This window comes from Triturus cristatus, chromosome 11 (assembly GCF_964204655.1).
Source record: "Triturus cristatus chromosome 11, aTriCri1.1, whole genome shotgun sequence".
Lineage (NCBI taxonomy): Eukaryota > Metazoa > Chordata > Amphibia > Caudata > Salamandridae > Triturus > Triturus cristatus.
This window is the reverse complement of record NC_140594.1, coordinates 399,080,086-399,104,210: the sequence shown is the minus strand read 5'-3', so window position 1 is coordinate 399,104,210 and position 24,125 is coordinate 399,080,086. Positions and strand designations below refer to the sequence as shown.

General features: G+C 45.8%; 1 protein-coding gene across 1 annotated transcript in view; it reads right to left on the bottom strand.

Annotated features, from left to right (window-relative positions):
• The window catches only part of LOC146784288 (uncharacterized), a 161,110-nt gene that overhangs the window by 17,223 nt on the left and 119,762 nt on the right, over positions 1-24,125 (bottom strand). The window contains exon 6 of the mRNA XM_085634364.1: positions 16,674-16,801. Within this exon, the coding sequence (XP_085490490.1) occupies positions 16,674-16,801 (128 nt within the window). The remainder of the gene's footprint in view (positions 1-16,673; positions 16,802-24,125) is intronic.

The window sequence follows — 24,125 nt, the reverse complement described above, 5'->3', positions numbered from 1 at the left end:
ACCGCGTTACCACAGTGTTATTTTCCCGCGATAGACTGCGATGTGAACAGTTGCGTTAAGCTAAATTTGCGATGGTTATCACACTTTCTTGAGAATGTCCCCAATGTTTAGTTTGAAATGCTCCTAGATTAACTTTGCTTGGATCATTTTACCCTTGGTTGGTTTTTCTTAGCTTAATGTATTTGCATGGAGTTTCTTTGCACAGAGCACGGCATGGGGTAGGGGTAGACGAACCTGTATATTTGGGTCTGGTGGCTCAGTGGACCAATGCTTCAACTGCAGGGGCCTGTGTTCGACCTTATGGTTACAGGTTCAAATCCCAGAGGGTCCACTCAGCGTTTCATCCATCTGAGGTCGCTAAAATGAGTACTATTGAGTTGGGTAACAATAAACATCTGTTATTCAGCACCAAGAAACCTACGGGTGAACGTGCGCTTTACAAATACACAAGTTATGTTATCTTGATTAGGGTGTGTTTAAGGGAGCACTTTGGGTTAATTTTCTATTGAGGCATGTGTTTCTTTGATGCTTTGTTTTTTATGCTTTCTTGAAGTTTGTTTCGTTAGTAGTAAACGGACATGTTTTCTTTGCTAGTGCGATTCTTTTACTAAGCATATTTCCTTATTGAGCATGTTTTTTTCACTAAGCACGTTTCTGATTTCTGTCACCAGATGCAGTGCATGATGGTAGTTGTAGGCTGGGTTTTTCAGACATTAGACTCTTTACGTTTCTTATGGGATGTTTTTATGTTCTAGTGACCCCTGAGGAATGGCCACCGGCCCGAAATGCATTGGTTTTTTTTTACATCATGGATACCCAGGATAAAAGTGTATTCTGTTGTGCTGTGGGATAAAGGCCTGGATGGGCATTTCCTAGGCATCTGAAGCTCAGAATCGTGATGCCTCTGTATTAAATAATGGATCAAAATACATTGAATACATTTGAATAAAGAAGGATTATCTGGATTAAAATTGGTTTCAAGTTCTGAATCCTTGTGGAGACTGGAATGAACGCAATGCAAAGTGAAGCTGGTGTGTGACGACACACCAGATAATTGTGACATATTGATGTGCTACCTGGACATAGCACACATTCTGGCTTGCACGCAAACAAAGGCAACATTGAAAATTGGTCTACACTGAGTTAAGCATAAAAGCGGAGTGCATTCCACCATTTTCTTCTAGTAATTTTACAATTTTGTCCTTCCGCTGGATTGTACCCAGAGACTCAGTTCATGAATAAGATTACATCACAATTTACGGAGGTGCCCTGGGAACAAGATGTTACTGCAAAAGGTCATCTTTAAAGGATATGCTTACGTCAAAAACGACCGTTTGAATGTAAAGGACTTGATATTTGCAATATATTTTATTGTTTAGAGAAGCTTAATTTTAGATGTCGATTTTTATTGTTTTAGTTCAATTACATGTATTCACATATGTTTTTTGGTATTTACAGGGCATGGACAAATAGCTTTGACATTAGCACCTCTAGCATTTGCGTTCGGTTGATATTTTGATCTTTTCTTTGTGTGCAGTCATATTAGTGGGGTTGTTTCTTTAAGAGTTACACAGTTTGATTTGTTTCACCTGGGGAGTGCACTTTTGGGTTTAAAAAGGAGTGGTTGCATTGCACACAAGATTTCATTCATTTCAAGCAGCTAGTGTGGCAGAGCACAGTGCTGGAGCACTGGGGCTTGAGGTTTCAGACTGGGGATCATGTGAGTTTTTGATTAAGTTTATGCACTATGTTAAGTTTGATATGCTCCTAGGCTAACTTTGCTTGGATCATTTTACACTTGGTTGTTTTTTTTTAGCTTGATGTATTTGCAAGGAGTTTCTTTGCACAGAGCACGGCATGGGTTTGGAGTAGACAAACTGTATCTTGATTAGGGTGTGTTTGAGGGAGCACTTTGGGTTCATTTTCTATTGAGGCATGTGTTTCTTTGATGCTTTGTTTTTTTTATGCTTTCTTGAAGTTTGTTTCTGTAGTATTAAGCGCACATGTGTTCTTTATTAGTTCGATTCATTTACTAAGCATATTTCCTTATTGAATATGTGTTTTTTCACTAAGCACGTTTCTGATTTCTGTCACCAGATGCAGTGCATGATGGTAGTTGTAGGCTGGGTTTTTCAGACATTAGACTCTCTATGTTTCTTATGGGATGTTTTTATGTCCTAGTGACCCCTGAGGAAGGGCCATCGGCCCGAAATGCATTGGGTTTTTCTGACATCATGGATACCCAGGATAAAAGTGTATACTGTTGTGCTGTGGGATAAAGGCCTGGATGGGCATTTCCTAGGCATTTAAAGCTCAGAATCACAATGCCTCTGTATTAAATAATGGATCAAAATACATTGAATACATTTGAATAAAGAAGGATTATCTGGATTAAAATTGGTTTCAAGTTCTGAATCCTTGTGGAGACTGGAATGAACGCAGTGCAACGTGAAGCTGGTGCGTGATGACGCACCAGATAATTGAGAACCAAAATCCAGCACTTAACTAATAACAGGCTTATGCGATATGAGCAGATTTTATTGGCCTCTGAAAATGTTACATTAAAAAGATGTTCTGTGTTAAATCCTGCTACCTTGATGCCTGTTCCAAGTATTGAAGGGGAAGATTGTGAGGAACATGACTGTCTGGATGTGACTGAACTCTGTACCAAAGTGAGACTCGACATTGTCGATGAACCTCCACCTGACTCAGATAAAGTCCTGTTTGTTGATGGTTCATCTTTGAGAAACAATGAGGGTTACTTGTGAGCAGCCTTTGCTGTCTGTACCATTTCTGGAGTTGTGGAAGCTGCTTTTTTTACAGGGAGTACACTCCTCACAGGTGGCTGAAATCATTGCCTTGACCCGTGCATGCCTTGTTTCTGATCATATCTGAGTCACTATCTCCACCGATAGCCAGTACGGTTTCAGTGTGGTTTATGACTTCGGACAGCTATGGTCACAGAGGGGGTTCTTAACACCATCAGGCTCTCCTATCAGGAATGGGGATTATGTGAGACAACAGTTGGAAGTGTTACAGCGGCCCAAGGAAGTGACCGTTGTGAAGTGTACTGCCCATGGGAAGGGGGAGGATTTTGTCACTGTGGGGAACAGATATGCGGACGAAGTTTCCCGCTTTTGTGGTATTCATGCTTGTATTTTCAATGTGGATTATTCGGACGAGAGCACAGAAAGAAGCGAGCTCAGCATGATGTTAGCCATAGCGGACACTTGGGATGACGTCAAGCGTCTGCAGGGAGGAGTGTCTGATCAAGAAGAAGTTGGTTGGAACGAAGCAGGTTGCGAAAGGAGAGATTTAGAAAGCAGTCTAGTGCTCCGGGACGATCAGCTGCTGCAGGGCTGATTGGTGGGGGGGAGGAGCTAACCTGTTATCTGTCGCGCAGGAGCAAGCGCACAGGCAGAGAGGGACGCGCTGAACCTCCTTGTGGTGGTTTGCCTGAGGCGCGGTAAAAACGCTGTTTTAGCTCCTTTTTAACCTTTTAAAACGTACTTGTATCCTTGAATTCTTCTCTGTGTTGTTTAAAAAATGCTTTAAAAAAAATTGGAACTGCACTGGCACTCGCTCTTAAGCGCTCAGCAAATCCTCACTTCCTTTGCCCTAACAGCACTTCCGCTGCTGCAAAGCGGTCTAGTTCTCCGGGACAACCAGCTGCTGCACAGCAGGGCTGATTGGTGGGGGAGAGGAGCTAACCTGTTATCTGCCACGCTGGAGCAAGCGCGCAGGCAGAGAGAGACGTGCGGAACCTCCTTGTGGTGGTTTGCCTGAGGCGCGGAAAAACGCTGTTTTAGATGCTTTTTAACCTTTTAAAACGTACTTGTATCCTTGAATTCTTCACTGTGTTGTTTAAAAAATGCTTTAAAAAAAATTGGAACTACACTGGCACTCGCTCTTGCGGGCTCAGCAGATCCTCACTTCCTTCACCCTAACGGCACTTCCGCTGCTGCAAAGCGGTCTAGTGCCCCGGGACAATCAGCTGCTGCACAGCAGGGCTGATTGGTGGGGGGGAGGAGCTGACCTGTTATCTGCCTTGCTGGAGCAAGCGTGCAGCGGGCGCGCCGCTGGCGCGCCTAAGGGAAGCCCGTCTGCACCCGTCCGCGTTCGACCGGGGCTAGGGGCCAGAACCCCTGGCCCTCACACCACGTACCCTGCGGAAGAACTCCTGGCCTTAGCTCGTGGATCTGAACACCTTAACAACAACATAGCTGACATCCTCAGAGCGGAAGGCTTATCAAAGACATCAACTGTAGTGGGAAGTGCAGCTACTTCACCGCACCTCCCCAGACTGGCCAGGCCTGCTAGCACACAGGGACTACGGGTAGAGGTCCTGCATACCAGCTCCCTGCAGAAGCACAACCTGGAGGTCTTCTTGCTCCTCCAGGATGGCTCCTTGGACATCCTGGGGGTTACGGAAACTTGGCTTGGGGACTCCTCCACCCCGGACATAGTAGTATCCCTGCCCCCGGACTATGCGGCCCTATGGCATAACAGGACTGGAAACACTAGAGGTGGGGGAGTAGGAATTCTATACAATCGACAACTGGCAATAGAGACGCTAGTTACCGAAAACATCGAGGGTGCAGTTGTTCTGGGAGCAAAGATTCTTTCCAAGGCATCTTGCCTAACCCTATTGGTGGTTTATCGCCCCCCTTGTATATCCCTCAAATTCATTGAGAGATTCACTGAGTTAGTCAGTGACCTCTGTTCCCGGTATCAGTGCATCCTGGTGATAGGGGACTTTAACTTTCACTGGGATCTGGTACCCAGAGACATCTATGCTAAACAACTGGAAGAGGCACTGATTACCATGGAACTCAATCAACTTGTCAGCGCACCCACCCATGACAAGGGTCACTCCCTCGACCTGGTCTGGACCACTCACCCATCAGCAAGCCTGACGGATATCAGTCCGTGCGCCTGGTATGATCACGGGCCGAGTGGCTCCCCCTCCCCCAGAGTGGAAAGTGGTGCGCGGGTGAAAGCAAATAAAAGAATGTGACCGGGTGGGGACCCTGCGTAACTCAGCCCCTATAAGCCCAGTACAGGGAATCCTTGACCAGGAAAGCGAGTCCCTCTCACTCAGGCTGAGGAATGCCATTGATAAGGTCACTCCTGCACATAGGGAAAGAGTGTGGAACGAAGGCAAAGGGGCCCCCTGGTTTAATGAGGCTTTAAGAAGGGAGAAACAAACACTACGCCAATTCAAGAGAGCTTGGCGTAAAGCATACGATCCAGGTGCCCTTTCCGAATACAAAGCCATGTTTGCAACCTACAAAAAAGCCATTTTAGCCAGGAAGGCAGAATATTACGAATCTAGGATTCTGGCCTCCGACCACAAACAGAAGGAGACTTTCTGGATCTTAAAGGAGCTGAGACAGTCAAAAGAACAGAAACCCCCGGTCTGCCCTGAAGACTGCAACAAGTTTCAGTCCCACTTTCTGCACAAAGTCAATGACCTCTTGTCGGTCATTCACCACACCCCCGTCGTCCATTCTACTCTGGTGGCTGATCCCATACTGCCTGCCTATGACAAGCCCATCACCATCTTCCCAAAGCTAAACCATGACTTCCTGAGCCTCCTAATGGGCCGTATCAAATCTGGGTCACCAGCAGACCCCTGCCCCCCTAGGGTGTTTTGAATGGCACTCCCCGGGGTGGAGAGTGAGGTCCTTAACTTGCTAAATCGGTCTCTTGAAAGCGGCCATGTCCCGACCAACTTTAAAGAAGCTAGAGTCATACCCCTGCTGAAAAAACCAGGGGCGGATACAACGAATTTTAAAAACGTTAGGCCAATTTCCCAACTCCCTTTTCTGGCAAAGGTGTTGGAACAACATGTGCTGAAATCCCTATCACACCACATTGAGAGAAATCAGCTATTTCAAATGAAACAGGCAGGTTTCAGGGCTCACCACAGCACAGAACTGGTAATGCTGGCAGTGATGGACGATCTCAGGCTTATGACCGATAATAGGAAGCCATGCGCCCTGGTCATGCTAGACCTGTCCGCGGCATTCAACACGGTCAATCATGGCCTAGTCTTGTCACGGATTATGAAGCAAGGCGTCCAGGGGCTAGCATTTCAATGGCTTGTGTCCTTCCTGTCAGGCCGATCCTAAAGGATTCAACTGGCTGACCAGGCATCTGATTCTGGTGAGCTAACGTGTGGTGTCCCTCAGGGTTCGGCGTTGTCCCCCCTTCTTTTCAATGCCTATCTCCAGCCCCTGGTGGCCGCATTGACTGGTATGGAGTGCCAAGTCTTTAATTATGTGGACAACACCCAAATCATCATCCAGATCGACAACTCTCCCACGGCCCATGTACGGATGCAGAATATACTGAAGTACACAGTCAACTGGATGACAGCCAATTCCCTCAAAATCAACCCAGACAAAACCGAGGTACTGGCCATTACCACGGATATCAACCCTTGGAGTGACCTCTTCTGGCCACAAGAGCTTGGTCCTACTCCCAAGCCAGCCTCAGTCGTAAAGAGTCTAGGCATAAAAATAGACGCCAGACTCTACATGTCCCACCAGGTTTCTACCGTGGTGGGAACATGTGTGGGCCTGCTGAGACTCCTACGGAGACTTGCCCCCCTTCTCTCTTTTACGGCACTCTGTATGGCAGTGTCAGCAATGATCACCTCACGTTTAGATTATGGAAACTCTCTGTATGTTGGCCTCCCGGAGAAGCTGCTAACAAAACTCCAGGTAATCATGAATGATGCTGCCAGACTGATTTTTAGGCTCCCAAGGCAGGCTCACACCACCCCCCTACTGCAGCAGCTACACTGTCTCCCGGTCAATCAGAGAACCAGGTTCAAGGGCCTATGCATAGCCCGCAAAGCCATCCACGGTCAGGCCCCAGCATATATTAAGGAACGCCTGGTAAAGTATGTGCCAGGGCGGTCCCTCCGGTCCTCGGATGCTGGTTCGCTGGCTTGCCCCCGCTTTAATATCTCTTCCAAAGGGGGCAGAGCCTTTTCCACAATTTTTCCTCAACTGTGGAATAAGCTGCCGGCAAGCCTTCGTAAGGAACCCGTCCTCCTCCCATTCAGGAAGAAACTAAAAACACTCCTTTTTACTGAAGCCTGGGGCACATCCTAGGCCACGTCAGGATGCACACTCTGGCAGTTGTGCCGAGGTTGGGCTCTCTCGCATAGCGCTTAGAGACCAGTTGGTGATTATGCGCTCTAGAAATCCCAATTAACATTAACAATAACTATTTACCAATTATATGGCTTGGAGCCATGCTATGCCCATGACAGTGACAGAGATTGTGTGTTATTTTTTATGTATCAATCAATCAATCAATCAATCAAAGCCATTTATAGAGCACACATCTGCCTCCATTGAGGCGTCCCGGCGCTAAAAGCGAGACTGAAGAAGACCAACCAGCTAATTTACTCCTGACTGAAGAGCCAAGTTTTTAAGTCCTTCCAGAATCCCTGTTCTGTCTCGACAAAGCGTAGATGGAGAGGCAGAGCATTCCAAAGCTTAGCCGTCCTTACCGAGAAGGACCTGCCACCTCGTCAAGTTTTGGCATATCTTGGAATGCGACAGAGTCGCAGATGATTAGATCTCAGTGTTGCTCCTGGTGGCATAGGCTGAGCCTCCGTCTGAGAAAGAGTGGCCCTATGCCCCTTAAGGCCCTGCAGGCCAATGTCAGGGCATTGAAATCGACCCTCTTGGCCACAGGGAGCCAGTGGAGCTGCCTCAGATGAGGGGAGATATGGTGATGAAACGGGACCCATAGGATGATCCTCGCTGCCGCGTTCTGAATTATCTGCAATCTGTTAATCAGATAATAAGCTGGAAGCCCCAAGTATAGGCTATTGGCATAATCCAAGTGCAAGGTCACCAATATATGGACAATGATCTTGCGGCTCTCCTCTGGGAGAAAGCGCAAAAGCTTCCTGGTTGTGTTAGTGCTGAGTGATGTTAGGGTTCATGACAGCCTTTCAGGCAAATTGCGGCCGAACTGGGTATGTGCGGTACTTCGTGTTCTGAGAGTATTGCTGGGCTACCCTGTGAGGGCAAGCTTTTATCATTCTGAAAAGAAGAACCCAGGACCCTGTATACCTGTCCATCCCTAACATGTTACATTTCAGCTTCAGTGAGTCCAGGCCACTGACAGTCTGATTTTCTTGTTTATTTTACCATATAGATGTAGTAACTACAGGACCCAAACATTCTATCCTTCAAGGTACAGCACAGACACATCGAATACAGCTTGTCCTTCCTCTGCTTGCTACAATGAATATATGTGTTACATTGGATTATCAACATTTCCAGCATCTCCAACCACTAGTATAACACCTGAGCACAGTCTTACCCTGGGGGGGGGGGGGGGGGGGGGTGCTGCATTGCCAGGTGGAGAACAGCAGGCACAGGCTTCCAGCCCCCGTCAGAGTGCATAATCATCCAGCTCAGGCCAATCCCAGCGCTTCTCTCATTACCAGCATGAGAGCAGTGTCTGAATTGGCCATAGGGGAGTCTGGGAGCCTCAGCCTGTGCTCTAGCAGAGGAGCAGAAGAGCGGTGAATTGCCCGACGACAGGTAAGTTATTGTTTGGTTTTTGTTATTGTCCCCCCGTACTGCCTCACCACATTTCCCTGATACCACCAGCTACTGATTCTAATGTTACTCATATAAATGCAATTTGCTTGTACACTTTTGTATGTTTCAAGAGTATGCTCGGAATCGGTAGCCATTCAGTTTATGGAGATTCTTTATGCTGCATGAATGCCAGAGAACAGCTAGGAATGTCTTGCTTAGCACAGTTTTGCCCCATCCACATGATACACAGCACTGTCGGCACTCTTTGTGAAAAAGCCGAAAATGAAAACGTTTGTTTCATTTTTTCCCGCCTCACTACACCATTTTAAAACGAATGCAACAGTTTCTCCCTAGAATCATGCTCCCTAAGCAAAATAAGAAGCATTGGTAAAACCAAAACAGCTGAAATTGGGTGCCAGCGTTTTGGTTTTATCTCCTGTTTTGCTTTGTCACAGTTTTGGAAAGTTGTTGGAAAGCTGTATGACAATCTAAAAAAAAAACAATTGGCTAAAAGTTAAAATATTTTTTGGTTCTCAAAAAGCACACACTTCCACAGTAGTCACTCATAATGAAAGGAACTCCTTTGTGTGTGGATGTGCTTCTAGTGAAACAGCAGAATGCCTTCACTCTCAGGGAACAGGTTTACCTACTGCCTCATGCTGCGGTGTGCGTGAAAGAAAAATGCGACTGATACAGTAACGCACCAAGGGATGTACACATCATTTTGGTAAAATCAAAAGGTCTTGGTTATTTCCACAACGTTTTCGTTTTTCAATTGGTAAAGTGTAATATGTATTACTTTAGCACTCTGTGGGTGTGAAAGTCCTCCATGAAGTATCCTTATCCTTAATTTTAATGCACCACAATCTGTCTTCTTCCAGTTACGCTGAGAGTCTAGTCACAAAAGTCCATTTGGAGTGTCCATGTGGAATGCTAGATATTGATGAGTATTGCAAACGTTAGATTTTGATCAGTGATGTTCTTCAGATGTGACCACTAGTCTGTCATAGTCATTCTGTGATAAATTCAGTGTAGGCACATTTAAAAAGTACAGTTTTCACTTGTTTCCTGAACCACTGGTAGTTTGATTCCGCTCTTAATTTTGAGTTCATGGAGTTCCATAGCCTAAGCTGTGAACTCACAAAGATCTGACTCCATGTTACTACCAATTGAAGGCCCATTGATTGATTAAGCCAGTGCCTGACGAGCTTAAGTTCCTGGCTGCAGCTGCTGTAACTATAACTCAAGGTAACTCACAATGTATTTTCAGATCTCATGGACAAATCAGGAATTTTGCAGACCAGCCCGAACCTTAATCCTGATTTTCTGGCTCTATCTGGATCGAGAAGCCAAAAAGGTGCACATTTCTTCCCACGCCTCAACTACAAGAGTATTGGTCAAATCAGACAGTAGGAACTTTCCAAAGAGTTCGGGAAAGATGGGACAGAGTCTGACATGTGATTGATTCTGTCACTGCCCGATTGGGCATGGGCCAACAACACACTCATCCTGTACTGAATTTCATTTAAATGATTGAATGAGGCTTTAAAGAGAAAAAAATAGGAAAACATTGAAAAAGGCTCCCTGTTGCTGCCTGTAACCCATGCAAATCCTCTACCAACTCCATCTCATCAGATTCCCTTCATCTTTCTCCACCGCAATCTCGCAAAATCAGACTATCCGTCTTTTATCACCTCGACTGACAACTTCTCAATTACTAAAGAATTGAAAAATCCACATCTTACCATACCTGTCAGTCTGCCAAGACACTGATTCATGCACGGTCCCTCAGCAACCTGGACTACCGCATTCCCCCTCCTCTCCTGTGTCCTGACTACTACTTGCAATCCTTTGAAAACGTTCTGAACCTTCAGCACCAATGTACATCAGGCTGACTTGCTCTAAACGTAGCCTATTTTAGAAGCCTCCAAACGTATCCCAGCACATTCGAACTCACTCCCTCTCTCCATTTGGAAGGTGCCTCTTTATACATCTTCAAGGTAGGAACTCAAACCATGCTTACTGAAGAAAGACTCACAAAATATTAAGCACACTTTCTAATAACTCGCAACAAGTTGCCTCTGATAGGTTCCCCCTCCTGCACGTGCTTTATTTATTTAGTACTGTGAAAGTTCTTCTTATGCCGGTTTTTATGTGTTTAAAGATTTCCATGTACCCTTGCTTTGTGTTTTCCTGGCCCCCTCAAGTGTCAGCCTTTAATGGCGTCCTTCAAAGCTAAACCTAGAATTGTATACCCTGTCCCCATCCACATGTGCGGCAATCCAAGTCATTTTGAATGATTTCCTAATTTCACTTTGCAGTTGATGTACCAGTGATGCCTGATGCATGGTGTTAAACCTGTGTACAGTGTCTCTACTTTTAATATTCCTATGTATGGCTGTTTGCGTTGTTGGTGGTGAATTGTACTGTTTGTGCTGTAAACTTGCTCCTTTGCGGTGTCAGGTAAATCAGTACTCTTTGTGAAAAAGCCGAAAATGAAAACGTTTGTTTCATTTTTTCCCGCCTCACTACACCATTTTAAAACGAATGCAACAGTTTCTCCCTAGAATCATGCTCCCTAAGCAAAATAAGAAGCATTGGTAAAACCAAAACAGCTGAAATTGGGTGCCAGCGTTTTGGTTTTATCTCCTGTTTTGCTTTGTCACAGTTTTGGAAAGTTGTTGGAAAGCTGTATGACAATCTAAAAAAAAAACAATTGGCTAAAAGTTAAAATATTTTTTGGTTCTCAAAAAGCACACACTTCCACAGTAGTCACTCATAATGAAAGGAACTCCTTTGTGTGTGGATGTGCTTCTAGTGAAACAGCAGAATGCCTTCACTCTCAGGGAACAGGTTTACCTACTGCCTCATGCTGCGGTGTGCGTGAAAGAAAAATGCGACTGATACAGTAACACACCAAGGGATGTACACATCATTTTGGTAAAATCAAAAGGTCTTGGTTATTTCCACAACGTTTTCGTTTTTCAATTGGTAAAGTGTAATATGTATTACTTTAGCACTCTGTGGGTGTGAAAGTCCTCCATGAAGTATCCTTATCCTTAATTTTAATGCACCACAATCTGTCTTCTTCCAGTTACGCTGAGAGTCTAGTCACAAAAGTCCATTTGGAGTGTCCATGTGGAATGCTAGATATTGATGAGTATTGCAAACGTTAGATTTTGATCAGTGATGTTCTTCAGATGTGACCACTAGTCTGTCATAGTCATTCTGTGATAAATTCAGTGTAGGCACATTTAAAAAGTACAGTTTTCACTTGTTTCCTGAACCACTGGTAGTTTGATTCCGCTCTTAATTTTGAGTTCATGGAGTTCCATAGCCTAAGCTGTGAACTCACAAAGATCTGACTCCATGTTACTACCAATTGAAGGCCCATTGATTGATTAAGCCAGTGCCTGACGAGCTTAAGTTCCTGGCTGCAGCTGCTGTAACTATAACTCAAGGTAACTCACAATGTATTTTCAGATCTCATGGACAAATCAGGAATTTTGCAGACCAGCCCGAACCTTAATCCTGATTTTCTGGCTCTATCTGGATCGAGAAGCCAAAAAGGTGCACATTTCTTCCCACGCCTCAACTACAAGAGTATTGGTCAAATCAGACAGTAGGAACTTTCCAAAGAGTTCGGGAAAGATGGGACAGAGTCTGACATGTGATTGATTCTGTCACTGCCCGATTGGGCATGGGCCAACAACACACTCATCCTGTACTGAATTTCATTTAAATGATTGAATGAGGCTTTAAAGAGAAAAAAATAGGAAAACATTGAAAAAGGCTCCCTGTTGCTGCCTGTAACCCATGCAAATCCTCTACCAACTCCATCTCATCAGATTCCCTTCATCTTTCTCCACCGCAATCTCGCAAAATCAGACTATCCGTCTTTTATCACCTCGACTGACAACTTCTCAATTACTAAAGAATTGAAAAATCCACATCTTACCATACCTGTCAGTCTGCCAAGACACTGATTCATGCACGGTCCCTCAGCAACCTGGACTACCGCATTCCCCCTCCTCTCCTGTGTCCTGACTACTACTTGCAATCCTTTGAAAACGTTCTGAACCTTCAGCACCAATGTACATCAGGCTGACTTGCTCTAAACGTAGCCTATTTTAGAAGCCTCCAAACGTATCCCAGCACATTCGAACTCACTCCCTCTCTCCATTTGGAAGGTGCCTCTTTATACATCTTCAAGGTAGGAACTCAAACCATGCTTACTGAAGAAAGACTCACAAAATATTAAGCACACTTTCTAATAACTCGCAACAAGTTGCCTCTGATAGGTTCCCCCTCCTGCACGTGCTTTATTTATTTAGTACTGTGAAAGTTCTTCTTATGCCGGTTTTTATGTGTTTAAAGATTTCCATGTACCCTTGCTTTGTGTTTTCCTGGCCCCCTCAAGTGTCAGCCTTTAATGGCGTCCTTCAAAGCTAAACCTAGTAGAATTGTATACCCTGTCCCCATCCACATGTGCGGCAATCCAAGTCATTTTGAATGATTTCCTAATTTCACTTTGCAGTTGATGTACCAGTGATGCCTGATGCATGGTGTTAAACCTGTGTACAGTGTCTCTACTTTTAATATTCCTATGTATGGCTGTTTGCGTTGTTGGTGGTGAATTGTACTGTTTGTGCTGTAAACTTGCTCCTTTGCGGTGTCAGGTAAATCAGTACTGTGATTTATAAAATCTCTCCTTGTACTGTATTCTTGCAGTATAGTGCTCCAATGACCACAAAACCTGGCTTGTTCACTGCAAAAACTATGCAAAAAACATAGAAGTCCTAATGCATACCTCACCCTCCGCAGGACATCTCTCTGTCTGGAGGGTTTAACATAAACCCAACATCGCCTCACTGATCCTAGAACCTCTCCACATTTCTTCAAGACTGAGGCACCCTTGGTACTCACATCTCTCGAGTTGAACATCAACCCTCACCCTTCGTCCAAAGAGCTGGCACTATCCACATGTTTTAATCACTTAAGGGTGACTGTTCCTAAAGAGAAGAGAGAGAGCTAGCCTACTTGGTTGCTAGGGCTCTTTATCAGAGTTCTTTTCGGAGAAACAACGCAGTGGTGAGTGCGGGTGTGTGGGGGGAAAGGTGAGCGAATTAAAAAACACTCCACTGGTACCCTAACAAACTTTATTCTGGGGTCCGTGTAGTATGGTTAAAACAGATGACAAGAAAAGGCCTCCAGGTTAATTATATCAGAGGGGTGAGTATGTTAATTCTGTTTTATTGTCAACAAGTGAAGATGATAGTGATAGGTGAATCAGTTAGGCCGACATGTTTCACGCCTTAAATAGGTCCCTATGGACCCCTTGGTGTTTCATCAGGAACGTGCTAAAAGTGAAAGATGTTAAAAATAGGAATCTGAGACAACGACACCCAGTATCCCTATAGCACCTATGTTCAGGTTTATTAGGCATCAGTGTACCTAGAGGAACGCCAACTAGGAGTTCCAAAATCCAACCCCACCAGTAGTTAAGGCTGCCCTCATTGGCGTTGAAACAAGGAATGAAGAGGACTACGGAGCCTCTCCTGGAATGCATGGGATTAAGGAGGTACATATGAACATGAGCTTATTATATATAAATTGTCCACTGTACGTAATTTGGCACTTAATTGTATATTGTACTGAAATTCCAAATATTTAATACGCGATAATAATTAGCGAATTAAATAGAAGAAGTAATTGTTAGCTTGCGAGTGATACAGTAGTTCTCAGGAATGGAGACCAATCCAAAATGGCCACCATTGCCCTATCGATACAAGCTTACACTTGCATCGACAGTGGTAGATCGAATACACATGAATCAGTGCCACGGGTTATGGTAATTCTAAAATACCCCCGTATCGAGTTTGGTTGAACAGATACAGGAGTCCGTTGCTGAATAATATAACCTTCAGCATATCCCCCCCGTTATATATGCCGCTGACCGCGGCCCCCGCAGGGGGCCACTCGGCGGTCGGCGCCTTAGTGGCCCCGGGGCCCCGGTCACCCCTCCCCACTCCCTCCTTCGGGGGGGGCGGGGGCAGGGATCCTGATTGTGCCCCCCTCCGTGTCGGGGGCCGGAAGTGACGCGAAAGGCGCGTCACTTCCGGGCCCAGGTGTGAGGGGAAGGCTATTTAGCCTTCCCCCACCCTCACTGGCGACCTCTTTGTCGCCCACCTCGCCTTTTTACCCTCCCTACCGCTTACCCGGCGTGGTGTGGTGGGGTGGGGTTTTTGGCTGAACGTTTTAATGTTTTTCTTTTCGTTGCAGGCGGAGTTACAGGGCGATCTGGAAGCAGGCCGGTACAAAGGGAACCTCTGCGCGGCACCACGTGGTGCCTGAGCCAAAACGAGGAGCCTCCAGAGAGGTCCCGGAAGCCGGTCGGCGCCCCGCTAGGCCTGTGGGCGGTTGTGGGCCTGAACAACCGGGGGCTTGCTATGCGACGCTCCGCCCCGAGAGGGGGGGTGTGAGTAGAATCTCAACGGCACGTGATCGAAAAAAGAATCACTTGGGGGGCAGCACTTGCGGGTCGTTCCCGTGCTGCCCGGCTCATCAGGCGGGGCAGGTGAAGTAGATGGCCGCCTGCCCTTGGATCGCCCGTAAGATAACCCACCTATTACATATCCTGGAATTATGTAATAAATCCTGCAGCATTTGTTACCCAGTTACAACTGTTTCTTGTGTCTTCTTTGGGTAACCTAATTTGGGGGAGGGGGGAAAGCGGGGTGCCCCTGGGGGTATTAAGACCACTGCAAGATGGCCGCCGCAGCAAGGAGACTATCTGTTTCCTAGCAACGCACGACCGGCGGGTCCCGTTTCTGGCCGGCGTGTCTTTAAACTACCGTGCGGCATAGGCGGCTTACACGGAAGAGTTATCCCGCTCGAGTGCAGGAAAGGTGATACCGAAGGAAGTAAGGAGCCCTAGACCACTGACATTGCTATTAATAACTAATGGTTAACAAATACCTAATGTCCACGATCTTATTATTTATTACAGCGTGGGGCATCATCTCTAGTGTGTGATTAGAGACACTTGATGATAATATTGGGGGTTACCTACCCTGAGACTTTCCATCTATCAATGGTGAATCAGACAAATAGTAAGTCCACCTCCCGTTTTCACATTGGTGTGCACCAAGTTTAATTTAAAATAGCATTATAATAAGGCATTCCCTGATTACAGGTCCGAATATCCAAGGTTCCTGCGCTGCATCCAACAGAATTCCCACATCCTGGACGAATTAAGAATTAATATCAGTACTGTACTGGTAAGCCATGGTACACACTTATAGTTAGCCCAATTCCTTATATCATGTATTTCCTAGAACCTATACTTATATCATTTTACCTCTAGTCCCCAGAAACACAGTCCTGAAGAGACCCCGTATATAGAGAAGGTCGAAACGCCGTCGACACCATAACAAAATAAAGAGCCTGAACTATTATTCTCTATTGTATTGAGCTCGTGCTTTTGATTTTCACCAATAACCTGTTTCCAGTCACGCAGTATTGACCAAAATAGGTTATGGTCACGTCACTGGGGTTCACAATACCACTTCGAATGTACAAGTAAATACAAATATTTTAATGACTTATGTCTAAGGAAATACGTCAGTAGTACAAAGTATTACTGCATAATAAACTTACCTTCTTCGGCTGAAGTAAGGAATATCTATAATTCAATGCTTGTTGGGCTTTTTTCAAGTAAGTTAAATATGACTGGTGTATACAAACTGTGATACTAAACTACGTTGTGACTCAATGGTGGGTCGTAAATGAATAAATGAATAATTGACTATGATTGAATTAGAGCAACTACTCGAGTTGCAGATTGTTTATGGTTCGTGATAAATGAGTTCCTTGTGAACATTGTTTTTGTGCTTAAGAAATCCAGATGCATTTTCGCTCCTAGAATATTGTATCCCTGCTTCCAACCTCTATCGTTCCCGCTGCTGGTGAACTGCTAAATTGTATGATGTATGTCACTCATTTTTGGGTGGGAGCCTTTAATTTACCGCACAGAATAATTATTTTTCTCCACTCATGCTCTGCACTAGAATTAGAACCCCCACCACCATCACTCACCTCCAAAGTCAACGAGGGTGGGGTCCTGCATGCCAGGTATTTGTTTGTCCCTGACAGATTCAGAGCAACTGGAATCCCGGGGAGACGTGTATCTGGAAGAAATGCGTACATGTGGATGTCGAGGGTATCTGTGAAAAAAAGAGATTAACACAGAGAGTCACTACTCCGACTCTTTGGAGGATCTAGGATAGCATACAGGAACCCTCTTTTGGTGTGTGGATCTGGCAGATGGGAGCCTGGGAAGAACAAATGACCTGTGGGGTAATATGAGTGTGGGACTTTCAGACAAGCCTCTAATTGGGCCATTATACTGTGACGTTAAACTCTGGAGAACACCGTGCCCTTGGTACCCCCTGGGTCTACTGAGAGACCATTTCCATCCCAAGGGAGGTGAAATTCCCTATCCTCCTGAAGGATGTCATCCCACACCATCTCACGAGCGGTGATGGAAGGAAGAGACATTCATTGCCCTGCATTAGCATGTCTCTGACATTATTTCCCAGGATGTTTATCACATTTAAATGTTCTGTAATACAATATGACCCTAATGGTGACAAAACGCATGTTTTGGGAAATATTATGCTTTTCTCCCTTTTCCTTTATCTGTGTGTGCTGCAAATACCTGACATCATGTCAGTCTTGGCCGGTGGAGAGTAAGAATTTCTGGACTATTCTTCTAGGCGCCTAACTATTAAGACAAAGGTATTTATTTTTGGAACGGTTTACACTGCACATTTTAACCTGTTCTTATTTTCAGCACTTTGAAATCTGACACTTTTTTCTGGTTTACATTTCAGGGGGCATTTTATTTATAAAGTTTTATATAGCGCAAACAAGATCCCGAGGGATATCAGAGCACTTTACAAAGGAAGGAAGGAAGGTCATAAAACCAGTATTGACAACAAGTAAGAAAATACAACAAGAATAATCGCATATATCCCAGACAAATAAACGCATAGTTTCCAGACAAATGAAACAAGAAGAATAGTACAATAAGCGAGAATGTAACAATCTAAGAAAGGGGGTATATAATGCGGAAAAGAAGAGCATAGATCCCGTATGGACATCAGGTATGAATACATAACAGGAATACTCGCATGTTTCCCAGGACAAGTGAATCACGGAGAGTAATATGATGAACCTGAATATAACAAGCAACGAAGGGGACACAGAACGCAGTAAAGACGAGCAGCATCACATGAGGGTACAGCGGTTGTGGGAACAGTGATTTCCAACCAGTGATCCAAGCTCAAATTAAGGTAAAAATGTGTGAATTAGGAATCTTTTGGCTTCAAGTTTGAAGGCAGCCGTTGAAAAGAGATTCTGCGTACTTCCGGTGGGAGAGAGTTCCAAATCCTTGGAGCAGCGCCGGAGAAGGCTCGGAGAACGGTTCTCTTTTTCTTAAGAATGGGTGGTTTCAGAAGGAGAGTGATAGCGCTTCTTGATGCTCTCCCACCACAGGATAATTCAAGCTTTTGTGCAAGGTACCTGGGAGTTTTGAAATGCAGGGCTTTGTGCGCTAGAACTTCAATCTTTAACTGAATTCGAACTTCATAAGGCAACCATTTAAGAGGTTTTAGGATTCGGGATATGTGCTCACTTCATTTGGTACCTGTGACCAGTCTGGCCGCAGCGTTCAGTGATGCCATTAGTGGTGCCAGGATGTATTTGGGTAGGCCGCAGAGCGTCGCGCTGCCATAGTCCAGCCTCAGGAGGACCAGTGCTTGAACCACCTGCTTGAAGTCCTTTTGTGGAAGGAATGATTTGATGTTTCTGAGTGTCCTCATCAAGTGATTATCTCCCTTAAACACTTTGCTAATATGATTTTTCATATTCAGGTGTTTGTCCAAGGTGATTCCGAGAGATTTGGCTGAATCTATGATGAGTGGGGTGCAATTGAAGGCAGTAAGGTGATTCAGCCAAGGGACTAGTTTAGGGATGTGGTTTGGAGGAGAGATGAAAAGGAATTCAGTTTTGGAGGTGTTGAGAAGTAGATGGTTCTCCGTTAGCCAGTTTTGCGTGGTGTTTAGGGTAGTGTTGAGTGAGATGATATTGTCTGGGGATGAGATTTTCAAATAAAGTGTGTCATCCGCATACATATGGAAGAGAATGTTCGTGGAATTTAGAGAATTAGCTAGTGGCTCCAAGAAAAGGTTGAAGAGGATAGGAGATAGGGCGGACCCTTGGGGGACACCCATGAGTACAGGAGAGGGAGTGGTTTGCCTTGATTATTTGTGATCTATGGTGAAGGAAGGACGAGAACCACTGTAACACCCGCCCTGAGAAACCCATCCTGTTCTTCAGAATGGATAGGAGGTTGTTGTGATTCACCGTGTCGAAAGCGGAAGACAGATCCAAGAGGATTTAGAGGCATGAGTCATTTTGATCAAGCGTTTTTAAGATGTCATCCATCACGTGCGTGAGAGCCGATTCGGTACTGTGCACCTTCCGGAAGCTGGATTGATGCTGGTCTAGGAGTTGGAAATCCCCTATGTGAGCACAGAGTTGGGACTGTACACACTTTTCAAGTAGTTTGGCTAATGTGGGGATATTGGAGATAGGGCGAAAATTATTGAGGTCAGAGTTATCGGCGTTAGTTTTCTTTAGTATAGATGACACCTGCGCTGCTTTTAGGCAGTCTGGGATCGTGCCTTGTGAAAGAGAAGCATTTACAATCCTTATCCAGGTGGGGATGAGTGCATTCTTGATTTCTTTGAAGATGGCCAGAGGCAGCGGGTCACTGAAATGGTTAGATGGATTGATGTTCTGAAGAATCTTGTTGATGTCTTTTTCACTGAAAGGGGTAAAGGTGTCCCAAGTTGCATTATTCTTGGTATTCAGGCTGTTAGGTTTGCGCTTTTCTGAGAGGTCAAGGGGTGGTACAGACCCAGGGGATTGTAGGAGCGCCTTCTTGGTAGCGAGATCAATGGAGATGAGCCTTGATTTTTTTAGTGAAGAAAGCAGCAAGATTATCACAAGAAGGTGGGCTGTCTCCAGAGTAAGAGTGGTTGTTGTTTGGGCCTACAGTTGATTGCTGTTTGACCAACTCGAATAGTTTCTTGGGCCGGTTTGCAGCTTGATTCAGTTGATGTCTGAAGTAGTCTGCCTTGGCACGCTTGATTTGTTTGCTGTAAAAACTTCTAACCTCTCTAAGGTGATTTAGTTGTTCCAAGGAGAGATTGGATCTCCAGGAACGTTCAGCTGCCCTAAGGTTGCGGCGATCCGTGTTTAAATTGCTGTTGTTCCAAGGTTTGGATATTTTTGTTGAGGCATTTTGTTTTGTTGGAGCGGTGCAATGTCGTCCAAGATATTGGAGATGGTCGAGTTGTAGGAGTCAGTGAGTAACTGAACATCGATCAAGTCTGCTTGGGAGGAGAGGCCAGATTTACAGTGGGCTGCTAGATCCACTGGGTTTATTGATCTGAGGTCCCTTTTCCAGACCTTTGATTTCGTTGGATGAGCCTTCCTCAATGCCACCTCCCTGTTTATATAAAACGTGATGCAGTGGTGATCGGACAAGTCGCAAGGGGTAATGGTGTCCAATGGGATGGTCTGCCCTTTCGAGATAATGAGGTCTAGAGTTTCACCTTTGTTGTGAGTTGGTTGGTCACAGTGCTGAATCAGTTCCCTGATCATTCAAGAATGCTTTCAGGCAAGTTACCAGTTGATCATTGGAGTTAGACCAGTGAAGGTTGAAATCGCCAAGGAAAATTTGGGACACAGCTGAATCGATATTGCCAGAGATGACTTCCATTAATTGCTCGATGAAGGGGAGATTGTCTCCCGGGGGTGATAAAAAGTGTGAAGTTTGCAAACCGGCAGGTTAGTACTAGAGACGCTGAGACAAAGGTATTCATAGGAGGAGGGTGAAGAGGACTCTAAGTGAGAAATCGAGAGTGTGTTCCTATGAATACACGCAAGGCCATACCCCAGCTTCCGGGCTCTGTCTAGCCTAATTATGTCGTGAGTAGGAGGTACTAGTAGGTCTAGGAAAGGGGTGGAGGCGGGATTTAGCCATGTTTCAGGGAGGATGATAATGTCTAAATCTTTGTGTTGGATGAGGTCAAAGTTGTCTGAGGCGTGTTTATTGGCCGACCTGCAATTGAGTAGTACACATTTAAGTCATGGAGGATGTGTGTGAAGGAGACTGATTGACATTCACTTTCTTGAGCTTGTCTTTATCGATGACTCTGGGATTGTAAGGAGTTTCTCTGTACCGGTTGGAATGGATGGATTGTATTTTGTTCGGCGGGATCATGTTAGAATGGGACCTAGTAGAGTAAGAGTTGTGCAGGTCATTGAGTGCAATGGGTGCCAAGTAATTCTCACATCTTCTGGGGCGGGATAATGCGTTAACTAAGGGAATGGTTTGCGAGACGGGGGGGGCTAAGAACTGGCCCAAGCGATCACTCACACTAGGGGGGGGGCTCTGGGCAGGTTTGTAGAGGTGAGGAGGGAGCTGATCACTGGGAAAAAATCATGTGAGAAAGCTTTCAGGTCATGTAGTTCAGTAGTGAGGAGGTGCAGCTGGAGAGATATAGCGTCCAGGAGCGTGACCCAGTCAGAAAGGGGCAAGGGGTGTGTTGGGACAGCAAGTGGAGAAAGAGGGCCTTGGTGTAAGCCCTTGGTGTCCAAGGTGATGGAGAGTGGCTCCTGGGGAGGGAGTTGGTCCAGTGGAACTAGCGGAGATCCTTGACCTTTAGATAACAAGGTAGGGGCCTTAGCAAGGGTGATATGACCATTGAGCTGAGGGTCAGATTTGGTCCAGACAGGAAAGAGTGGGTTCGAACGATCATGGCTGATGGTGGGCGCCACCATAGTGAGAGACATGGGAAGAGGGATGAGGGAAAAGGGATCAGTCATTGAAGGCAATGATAGTGGATCATATGGGGATCTCTCCGAATGAAGAACAGATAAAGTTGGATTGGCTGGCTGAGCGACTGGTGAACCCAGTATGTCTCTCACATTCTGAGTCGGGAGTCTAGAGGGTAGGGAAACGTCAAAAGGGGACAACGTTGTTCTGTGATCATCTAGAGGCGATGAGTGATTTAAAGAGAGTGAGGACCTACTCCGAGTGATGGGGGGAAGGACTAGTGGTGACCTGAGTGATGGACGGGTGAGAGTGGGTGTCATTGTGTTTCGCTGAAACCACGTTTTTGAGCACCGGGGAGGTAATGGCTATCTTAATTAGATTGACATTGGAGTCTTCGATAAGGATGATTCCATTGTTATAGAGGGTGATGTGGCATTGGCGTTGAGCAAGGACGAAGGCGCTATAGTATGTTTGAGACCATGAGTTGTTTTTCTGGTACCTGATATTCGTAGTTAGATATTCGAGTAGAAGACTTTTTGCCAACACGCTCTTTTCCTAGTGTAGAAAATAAGGTCATTGACTCGGCTGCCTTTGTTTGTGCAAAAGTAGATGTCCCAGATTAAGGTTTCGGGCCTAGCCCTAAAAATGTGATGCTTGTGTTTTTTGACTGCATATTTCGATAGGTTGGGTGGGTAGTTGATGATTAATGCGTTGGATCCTGAAGGACCGGGACTTAATTCCATTTTGAGAGTGTGTCAGATGATCGTAATGATATATCCATAGGATGAGGAAGGTGTTAGGAGGAGAGATGGGATAATGACAAAGAGTCCACCCCAGGATGGCTACACCAAAGCAGAGAGTGGAACCACCCCTTTTTTCTTTCAATGCCCATACCCGGTGAGAGTGATAGTGACAGCGAGCACACTCCACGATGGCTGTCAAAAGCAGAAGGTTAGGGCCAACCCTTTCTACTTTCAGTGCCCAGCCGAGCAGGGACCAGGGAGCGGGGGCAACACACCATAAACACCAGTGACCATGGGACAAAAATGGTGCCCAAGATCAACCACAGTGATAAGCACGAACAAAAAATCCGTCCCTCAAAGTCAACAAACACAGATAGGGGTGCCGTGTGCAGCTCCTCTAGAGACTCTCCAAGCCCCGCACTCGCCTCCTCAAACCTGGCATTGGGGAGAAAGCGGTCACACAGGAGGTTCCAGTGTGACCGTGTTCGTTTCACACACCAGGTTTAGCTGTGAAGAGGAGGTCAGGCATCTGCCCAAACATAAACCAAAAATCCAAAAACAAATAGACAGAAAGGATTCCAACAGGATACAGTGTGTCTACGAATAGCCTCAAACACCGGGTGCGGCGGCCATGTTGAGGTCGGGCACGCAGAGGCATGGGAGACCATCCTCTGGTGCTCCAAATGCCTCCAACAACCGAGACGAGCCACTCAACATTAGTCCCTGTGACCCTCTCATGTCTCTGCATCCATTGCCAACCCCACCCTTACCTGTTCCAGTGGATCTCATTTGTGGACCGAGCAGCCACCATGAAGGGGTCAGGAGTCACGAGCGTCCTTCCGATTTTCAAAACACCGGCAGCACATCGGTGTCGCTCCTTTACTGCCTGCACCTCCTGTGAAATGTCGAGTGCTAGTCTGTGGTCAAAAAGCATTCAGCGCTGATTGGTAGACAAGCAGAGGCCACGCTGGGTAGAGAGCGCAACCCGAAAACCGCTCGGGAACTGGCACAACGCAGGTGATCTTTTCGGTCCGCGGCCCTCCCACTGCAAATTCTGGAGACTCGGCACATCCAGAACCACCGAAAAGCAGAGGGATCTAATCAGCGCCCCTAAAGAGCACAAATCACCTTCTCCCTCGAGATGTAAAATTGAGACGCTCCGGACTTCATCTGGAAAGCTGCAGGTCTCCCCGGACAGGTCCAGGGACCGATGATCACAATCAAGGTGATTCTAGCCGCACAGTTGTGGTTGGTTCCAGCGGGAGTAGGGACCCGCTTTCATTGGCAAGCCAAGTGGGTCCTGGTCAGACCTGCAGCGTCTTCCAACTCGGAGTCGTCATGGGTCTGGGCGGAATCAGGATGTTTCCCTTCTCCAGGCCGGGTTAATGTGGGTGGCACTGGTCGGAGATTGCAGCGGTCACAAGAGAAGAGTTGCATCGGGTATGGGCGAACCAAAATAAGTATCTGCCAATATTAAGGTAAAGAGTTCGACGGTTCCGGTGCTGGGCCACTGGGGCTAACCGGGATAAATGTTAAAAATAACGATCCCAAGCGGAGGAGCTCCCATTTGCGAGCTCCTCACCAGTCGGCCATCATGTGATGATTGTGCATTGATCCAAACAATAAAGCAAGTACCCACGTAGACCTCCTAGGTACTCAATAGGATCCTTAGCTCCTGAAGAAGCTCCCTGCACATTCAGGCAGCGAAACGTATCGACCCAACTTTAAAACAAAGTCCACACCTACCACGTTTTTCACATATGTTAGCCTACAAATTATTTAAGTAGTATAGTGTCTCCTGGACACGTTCTTAAGGTGTTCACTCCTTACCCGATCTTTAATATTAGGGTCCTCTCAGACACATTCATTTAGTGCACTGCCCACACACAGCTAGAA